We start from the raw sequence: 9,381 nt of genomic DNA, 5'->3' as shown, positions 1-9,381 counted from the left end.
TAGGGAAACTTTCATCACTTTGTGTAGCACAAACCATGAGCAAATAGAGGGTGATGTATGAGACCGGTTCATCCAGTACTAAACCAAAGCAAACTAAACGTGATAACTGCTGGATGAGTTTATTACATTATCTACCCATATCGGCAAACTAACACTTGTAAAACGTTCTTGGTGTCTTCAGAGGTAAGAGGTGGATATGATTTTTACCTCAGAATTAACAAAACCTCAGACTATTTTCAGGAAGGAAACGATCTGTTTCAGCCACTCCCTGTACTACCTCAAAGCAAACTTCAGATTGCTGTATATAATTGGGCTTAAAGTACAGCCCTTAAGAGTTCACTTGTACCAGCTTCTTTAATTCAGTCCCTTACCGCTGTAATTCCCTCATCCTTCGTCCTTTGCCTGCTCTTTGGACGCTCAGATGTGGCTTGCTTTCCAATGTGCAGAAGATAACAGGGTACCGTAACAGCTCAGCATGGCAGGGTTGGCACAGAGGTCATCCTTGGATCAGCCCCGGTTCCACTGCAGCCTGCAGAGGCGAACAGCACCCGCTGGAAAGGCCTCAGAGATATTTGGGCTGGTCATAAATAGATACGACTGCTGAAGAAAATTATTTATGCAGGGAAAAAAGGATGTAACGTGTTGTATTTTGAGGAGTCTGGCAGGAAGAAGAGGCATCAAAAGAGCAGGAACAGTGAGGAAATCTGAGTTTTCCTGTTCTGTATAAATATGTATGTACTGGCATTGTGATTTAGGTGTTAGGGCATTTGCTGAAGATATGGGATGAGGAGTTCCACTCCTCTAAATGTTTCATATTTTCCATAAAACTCTGAAAGGTCTTGCGTTTCCCCGTTATGAAAGGGAAACTTTTTTCTTTTTAGATCATGAAAGCTTTTATTTTATAGCAAAATATTTTCATGCTCAACTCTTAACTGGTGTGGGAAAGGATGATTTGATACAAGAAATCATGACTGCATCATGAGTCTGTCATCATGAGTCCCCTCCCAGTGCCCCACCGTTTTTTACGATCTTTAATGGAGCATTTCCTAAAAGATACAATTCTGGTTTTGTGCATCCTGTGGGCAATAGTTAAACTTGCTGAAGTAAAATAAAAGAGGGACACAGTGGGACTGTGTCGAGAACACGCTGACATCTCCCTCATTCTCAAGTGCAAGTTTAGGTTTTCTAAGCTCAATCATCATTTTAACCTCGCAGAGCTGACAGGAGAAATGAGTTCATTCTCGTAGGCAGTGATCTATGGGCAGATGAGTTGAAGAGCAGGTGGAGAAAGACACTGGCAGGCCATTGTAGTTCCCTCTGCCACAGGGAGATGATAACTGGCTACAGCCTAGTTTCACTGGGGATGTAACTCCTAAGTGTGGCACTGGCTGCATTGCTTCAGGAAGCCAGATTTGTCCTCTGTGCTAGTGGAGAAATCTGTGGGTAATGCTCCCCCTCAGGGTATAGGTGCAGTTGCTTTCTGTTAGAGCTGAAGATAATTAAACCTGCTCTTTCTTTCTTTCTTTCTTTCTTTCTGCAGTACTGCCAGTAACTCAAACCGCAGCACGCCTGCCTGCTCCCCGATCCTGCGCAAACGCTCCCGGTCCCCAACACCGCAGGACTCCCAAGGAGACGCCATGGTGGAAAAAGGCTCAGACCACTCGTCGGACAAATCCCCTTCCACACCGGAGCAGGGTGTACAGCGTAGCTGTTCCTCTCAGTCAGGCCGCAGTGGGGCCAAGAACTCCAAGGTGAGGAGCAAGCAAATGACTTTGGCCAAGATTGTCCCCAGTTGTAAACTCTCTAGTGTGGTATGCTGGCTTTGTCCTCTGCCTTTTTTTCTCTGGCTGACTTTCCTCCCTCTTCCCCTATCGCACTTCTGAAACTTCTCCTAACTGGGAGCCATTCACATATGTCAGACTTCAGCACAACTCTCAACCTTTCAGTGACCTGAGTCCAGGAGTTGCTGATGACTTGCACTGCAGTTCCGTAATGGTGAATGCAGGTTAACCTTTTTTGCAGTCAGGGCCCTGTTTCCTTGGGAGGCTCTGTGGTTCTGAGAAAGACTTTGAAAGTCAGCTGTCACAATTACTTTTTATCACCTGGATCACGAAGGGTCATGGAAGAAATAAAGGTTCCTCTGTGCAGACAGCCTGTGACGGGCCCATGCGGTTCCTCAGTCCTGTCTAAGCCTTGTGATGAGGTTGCACAGAATCAGTTTGCCACGTTGCCTCTCGATGGTGCAATATTATGACTGTCTTGGCCAGGATAGATGATACTTTCCCTAGAAAGGCATTGTGCCTTGTGACCATATTAGAAACAGCCTTGTCTTTGCTGTACTGAGGAAGAGGGTTTCAGGTTTGGCAACTCTTGATTTTCTGTGAGCAGTGGGACCTGGTGGAACGCACTCGAGGGCCTTGGGAGCCAAACATAACCCTTGACTATAACCCTACTGTCAGTGGTGTGTTATAAGATAGAGTCAGGAGCACTTGTGTTTTTCCACATTTTGTCACGGAGATATTTCATCCTGAATAACTGCGTGGTGTCACAGGCATAACTCTAATGACTTGTATGAGATGAGCTGGTAGAGCCTTGCCCGATTTATTGCTGGATTGTGTCATGCACACAAGAAGTTTTCATCCACTCCCCTTTGTGGCCACCCTCAGCAGAGGAAACAGGGTGCACTGGCCCATGTTCAGTGGGCTGAACTCTCCACTAAGGGTGGAGTGTGTGAGTTCGAAAGAAGGGGGCAAAGGATTTTTTTCAAGATGACTCATTTGAGCTCTGTCAGTTCTGAGGCTGCCCTTGAGGTCAGACCCCCTTCCTGTGCACCCAGTAAACTACAAACCCTGCCCCAGGGCGGCAGGACGGAGTGGTGGTACCAGCAGTCTGTCCCAAAAGAAAGCCCTGCAGATGGGAGGCAGGCAGGATGCAGGGCACGCTGTGGGTATAGCCGCACTGGGCAACACGCTGTCAGGGAAGTGGCATCCTTGGGAAGGAGCAGTTACAGAGGGAAGTTGTGTTGCCCTGGCCCATAAAGTGCTGTGATGTAAGACCATGGCAGTGCAGTTTTTACCAACACAGTGACTACTAAATCATGGCTTGAATTCAGGGGGAAGACGGGATATAATGCTTTCTCTTGGGTTTGTGGGTTTTCCTTCTCCTAATTTGTGAGGTAATTTTTCTTCTTTCCTTAATTTCTCTCTTTTCATTCCTGCATGCTTTCTCTCCGATTAAGTCACACAAGCGCCTCTCCAAAGTAAGCCTTCTTTTTTCTTTCCTGTCCCCCACTGTAGAATTATCTCATCACTCAGAAACCCTCTCTGTGGTACTGAGTGGTGACCCCAGTAAGGCATTCTCCTGGTGTGGCTGCGAGAATGTCAGCAAGAGCTCAGCCCAATGCCTGTAGCTGAGAAGCTGGTTTCACTTATATCACTGGGATCTCATTAATATTTGCTCACGTGGTGTGAGAACGTGATTGTTCATCACACTCGTTCAATTACTTCCAACTAATTTTAGCCTTTGTTTTAAGGTGTGCTTTCCCTCTCCCTTGAAGTGAGCTGCTCTCTTTGCCAGGTAGAAATCTGCTGGCTTTGGTAGGCTGAACAGTACCATAATGCCTTCTCTTTCCTCTCTTCTTCCTTTATGCCCTTCAGAAACAAGAGTTGATCCCCATAACTTCTTGCCTGCTTTTTACGATGAGTAGTAGTTTTGTGGCCAGTGACCTACGCTTTCTGCCCTTGCATGCTTTCCTCTGTGATGTAAATATTGAAGATCAGTGATTTAAAATGAATCCAGCTTAAACCTGTTAGAATAGACCTGTCCCAAATGAATTGTGAGAATTCATGGGCTAGCTCTGGTAAGATCCCTCTGTGTGTGCTAGGATTGGAGATAAACTCATTTGAGATTTGATCTCACACCTCTACACTACCCTCAGAAGAGTGTAAAAATCAGGAACGCAGATGGGATGCTTACTGGACAGCGTGTCAGGCTGTTGGCATTTCCACACGTATAGAAGTTAAAACCAGAATGGTTTGGATGGCTTCGTAATCCACGAAGTAAATGCCTTGTCCTTTTCCCACCTGATGCCTTAGATTTCATTCTAGGCAAGTTCTCGGAGAGCAGTGAAGGCTGCGGTGTTGGCTTACTGTTTTTCCTTGGTCATAGTGCCTCTTGTAACCAGCCTGACCTTGCATGACTGCTGGTGTTTGCTGGAAGCTTCTTATGTCTCTTAATTTTCAGACAGATTGTCTTGTGCTTGATAATGTAGCTTGCATAACTGCAAAGAGGACTCAGGTGAGGTGTGGAAGAAGTTCTATGGCAAATGCAAGCGTGGAGTAGCAGAGGGTCCTGAAAGGATTGCGGGTGCAGAGTCGTGTGTGGGTCAGGACAGGTCGCGGCTAGGCTACAGTAAGCTGGAGGCGCTTTGCCTGAAGCTAAGGAGAGATTTGTTAGGAGAATGACTGGTGGGCGCAGCATGGGTAGAGAGAGATCTGTGTGCAAAATGGAACGTGCTTGCAGCCAGCCCCTTGCTTTTCTGAGGGAGAAAAAGCAACGACTTTAAGACTATTAGAGAAACAAAAGGGAAGTGGACCTCAGATGAGTTCCAGTGTGAGGAAGACGATGCACAGAGGGAAGGGGATCCCAGGCATGACCTCTGCCAGCCTGCATCAGAGCCTCCTGCCCTGCTCCCCCATGCTGTGTGCAAAGGGTGACCCTGAGGCCATGTGAAAGCTGTATCTCTTCTCTGTGCTCCACAAGGTGACTTCCTCTGGTGAGAAACCTCAGAAGTGAGGAATCTCAGGTGTAATAATACACCCCTTGATTCTCCCCACGCAGATAATGATGGTATCTGTTCAAGACAGGGAGAGGTTAGGAATGAAGAACTTAAGGACGAAGATTTTTAAATCTTGTTTCTCAGCCTCTGCTTTCCCCTCCCCACCCATCTTCTGCAAGAAAAATGGTCTGATTTTCCAACCTGAAACAAAACAGCTTGAGCCCATGAGTTTGTTGCAGTGTTTTTACAATTGCTGACAGATCTGCTTGAAGTCCCTTGCCCTCTTTTGTGTTGTGTGAATTGTCGTGCTGCAGCGTTGCCATCAGAGGGAGCGCTTCGCCAGGAGTTTGTAAGCACTGGAGTACATCTGTAGGAACTCTTTTCTGGAGCTTGCTTTTCCATGCTGTCCACCAGCGTGGCACGGACCAAAGCACCTGCAGGCCTGCCACAGCCTTAGGCTTTTACTGGCAAATACTGCTGCTTCTGGAACAGCTTTCAGAACAAAGCAAAAAAACCCCTTTTTGCTAGCAGCCAACAATGAAATACATATTTTTAACTCTTTTGCTCTTGCCCAAGGACAAGAGTGATTTCCTCTCCTTAACAGGTTCTTCCTTCAGGTTCTTCCCACTGTCTATAGTGACTGCTGAGGATAATACCGGGTATGGGGAGAACATGAATATTGATTGTAGAACCCTTTGGGTCAGAAGGTATCTCAGGTCTCCAAGCCTCTGCTCAAAGCAGGGCTGATGTGGTTAGATCAGGTTGGTGTGAAGTCTTGGTCAGCCACACTTTGCAAACCTCCTAGTCTGGAGATTCCACAGCCTCATTGGACCCCTGCTCCAGTGCTTAACCACTCCTGTTGTGAACAAGCTTTTTCCTTCTATCTGAACAGAATTTCCCTTACTGCAGTTTATGAATGTTGCACCTTGTCCCTTCAGTGTGTGATTATGAGGAGAGTTGGTCTGTGTCTTCTCATTGATCCCTCCCATTGAGTGGTGTAATCCCCCTTTAGGTAGTAGGTCATGAAATTCGGTTTAGAGCAGGTGGGTGTGAAGTCTTGGTCAGCCACACTTTGCAAACCTCCTAGTCTGGAGATTCCACAGCCTCATTGGACCCCTGCTCCAGTGCTTAACCACTCCTGTTGTGAACAAGCTTTTTCCTTCTATCTGAACAGAATTTCCCTTACTGCAGTTTATGAATGTTGCACCTTGTCCCTTCAGTGTGTGATTATGAGGAGAGTTGGTCTGTGTCTTCTCATTGATCCCTCCCATTGAGTGGTGTAATCCCCCTTTAGGTAGTAGGTCATGAAATTCAACCGGGATGAGGGATTTGGGAATATATTTCATCAATTTCCTTGAGCCATTTGGCCATGGGCATTTAGAAGCCAGGTGAATAGTGTAGGTTTTGGAAGTACATAGGTCAGGAGAAAGGGCTCTGGACTCCATTCCGAGCTCTGCCCTCACCCTGGTTCCGTGCCTCTGTTTCCCCAGTTGTAAAATGGACTTAGGGATACTTCTAGAGCTCTATGGCACGTCATTCACTTGGCAAAAGGTTTCCATTCCCCTGGAAGCACTGGTATGTAGGAGTGAGTTGTGATCCTGCTCCCAGTAATTCTGAAACTTCTGTAGGCATCACGTTAGCAGGCTGAACTTCGTATGTGTGATCCACTGCTTTCCATCTGCACTGTAAAGCTGTAATCTTCCATAGCAGAATATGCAAATATGAGATCATTAGCCCATGAAGATTTAGAGGCAACACCGTATTAATTAAAGGCTCAGAGAGAATACGTTATTTTTTGCCTTCCTCAAGTTCCCCTGAGTTCTTCCTGGTTACAGCCATCATGTAACTATGAACTCTGGTATCTGTCTCTATAACATCAGCTCTGCAAATCAGTTACAGCTTTTCCACTTCTGTGTGCACCTCCATTCCTCTGTTATTTGTTTATTTTCTTGTTTCCGTTCTAATGCTTATGATTTCTTTTTCCAGTATGACAGACTTAACCTGCTCAAAGTAAGAATATGTTTTTCCTTATTCTTTCTTTTTTCCCTCCGTTATACCGTCTCTGATTTTCACAGTTCGCATCCCCCTATATCCTGCTCTCAGTGAGTTAAAAAAGGGTAAATAGAACTGAAGATAGCTTTAAGGAAGCTATCTTTGTACTTCCTGTAGTCTGTTCTACCTGCAAAACAGGGGCCAGGGGCCAGGAACCTTCCCATGTTTAGAACACTTGGTGGAAGCAAAAGATGAGGCTTGGATGTCAGTATGATTGTGTGGAAGAGCTCAAGAAGGGAGTAGCTGCAGAGCTCCGCGGTTTGGGGGAAATGTGAGGGGGGAAGAAAGGAGTTACAGCAATTAATGCAGCAGAGGAGAATGAAATCCTGTTGCAGTGAGCTGACACCACAACATGTGCACCCTAATTTAGAAGATGCAATGACAGCAGTGTCTCTGTTTTGTCTATGCCAATTATAGTTTGATAATGAACTCTTTTCCCCAGGAATTTCTGAGTTACGCCTTTTGCTCATTAAGGCAGACAGATGGCAAAACAAATCTGTGGGAAAATCACTCCATCTTGCACCCTGTGCTCCTGAGGACAAGGTGGTGTGTACGTGGATTCAGATTAATTCTCCTGGTTTTTTTAGTGTAGGCTGAATTACGTAAGACCTTTTTGCATGTCCTACTTGCAGAGAAGGATGACTTCAACCAGATCCTTTATGAATGGAGGCTATGGCCAAGTATGGAAAAGTGTAGGAAGTAAGAGGAAATTCCCCTGGTTAGCTGATGAGCCATACTCTGAATTCGGTTGTTGAGTTCATATCCTTTCCCCCAGATGTGGGGAAAGGCCTTAGGGGTGTTCCTCTTTTTAACATCAAACTTCTCTGTTTTGGCCTGTGGCATATAATATGTTGCTGTGGGCTTTTTCGCTAGAGACCAGCGCAGTGAACCAGGCAGAAATGCCCAGGGTTGTAGGGATCCTTCAGAAAGGTTGGCTCCAGGAATGAGATCAGATGCCGATAAGGATGTCTCCTGGAGTGGCACATAGCGAGTGCAGGACGTGGAAAGCAGTTCCTTCCTGGGAAGGAACTCGTGTCTTCCCAGAAATCTCTGGTCCAATCTGATCTCATGTACACTTTGCACTTCCTTTCCTATGGTGAACGTCCTGTACGTCATCAGTCCTGTCGTGGGCTATCCCAGTACAGGGAGCTGCTGTGTTTCTGTGAATATGAACCTAACTCTCGGCACGAAGCTCCCACAGGCTCCGTTACAAGTCAGGGAACAGTATGTTTTCCTTCATGCTCCAGACTGTGTATGAAGCTGTGAAAAATACTCCCAGTCCAAGGTCAGAAGCAAGATGACTTCAAAGGAAGAAATGCAGTGAAATATTGCTTCTGTCCTTGTCTGTTAGACTCAGCCCCCGCAGTGTGCCGCAGACATGCCGTTGCTGCTTGGGCGAGGGGCGGGCACAGCTGTGTGGCGGCTGGCACACACCTGGCCCGGCGATACGCGCTGGAGCTGACCACCCTTAGTGGAGAAAGACCACAGGGCCCCAAGCTTCATGGCCCTGAGGCAAATCGACCCTAAGGTGGGGGTTGCCTGTCCTTTCTGTCAGTTCTGCTCAATGCCCTGACGTTGGAAAGCCAGCCTGACTGGAGTGGGAGCGTGAAGCTTACTTCTTCCTCCCTCTGTGCAGATAAATCCCACCTCCAGCTGAAAACTGCCAAGTGTGCCTTTCCAAGCTGAGCTAGCATTTTCATAGGCTCCAATGTGACGTGTGGCCTGTCCTCTCAAACCATCTGAAATGCCATAATAAGGACAAAAAAATCACATGCAGACGATGTTTGATTTTTTTTTTCCCCTTAGCTTTTCTAGTGACTTTCTTCAGCTCTGTATGCGTCTCCCTTTTATAATTTAGAATTCTGTTGAAAGTTTTGCCCGATGGCTTTTGTGTCCTGCCTCCTGGTAGTTCTTCGAGGGCTTATTTGCATAGGCTTTGTTCAACGCAATGTGATTTTTGCCACCTAGCCAGCAGACGTGGAGGAATGAAGCCTCTAACAGAAGTGGCTGGCAGTGGTTATGATCAGCTCCTCTCTTGCTAGTGGGCACCGCTGTTCTGCAAAACGCCTACGGCATGTGTGCGTGTGTGTGCGTGCATGGGGACATGCACACGTTAGCCTGAAGTGTTTCCTGTCATGGACTCGTTCTTCTGGATTTGTTCTTTGTTCCTGTAACTGGAAATAATTGTGTTAGACCACGCTTCGAAATCCGTTGAAATCTTCCATTTAATCCCACTTTCACTTTGCTGATTATACAAACCAGATTGGACCTAGTTTCTCTGTCCGTCTTTCTTTTTGATCCTAAGATCTCTGTGCTAACTAATGCTTCTCTTTTATTTTGTCCTTACAGAAAAGCCAGAGTTGGTATAATGTAAGTACTCCAGTTTCTCTTGTCCCTGGGTGAATATGGGCTGGGAGCCTGGGTGGGCGGGAAGGTGCAAAGGGGCTTTGCAGTGGCACTGGGGCGTACTGACCACTTCCGAAACGAGGAGATGGAAGCGGGTCCGAACTGGCAAAGGAGGACTGGCATCCTAAGGAAAAGGATGCCAGCGA

The 9,381-nt window shown here is 46.6% G+C and overlaps 1 protein-coding gene across 1 annotated transcript in view; it reads left to right on the top strand.

Moving 5' to 3' along the window:
* Window positions 1–1,544: 1,544 nt before the first annotated feature.
* GRAMD1B (GRAM domain containing 1B) overlaps window positions 1,545–9,381 on the top strand; it is a 32,275-nt gene continuing 24,438 nt past the window's right edge. Inside the window, exons 1-2 of the mRNA XM_010132912.1 lie at window positions 1,545–1,751; window positions 9,179–9,199. Coding sequence (XP_010131214.1) covers window positions 1,638–1,751; window positions 9,179–9,199 — 135 coding nt within the window. The 5' untranslated portion in view covers window positions 1,545–1,637. The remainder of the gene's footprint in view (window positions 1,752–9,178; window positions 9,200–9,381) is intronic.

The sequence above is a fragment of the Buceros rhinoceros genome, unplaced genomic scaffold (genome assembly GCF_000710305.1).
Source record: "Buceros rhinoceros silvestris isolate BGI_N320 unplaced genomic scaffold, ASM71030v1 scaffold15523, whole genome shotgun sequence".
NCBI classification, from domain to species: Eukaryota; Metazoa; Chordata; class Aves; order Bucerotiformes; family Bucerotidae; genus Buceros; species Buceros rhinoceros.
The sequence above is the reverse complement of the archived record's forward strand: the minus strand, read 5'-3'. Positions and strand labels throughout refer to the sequence as shown.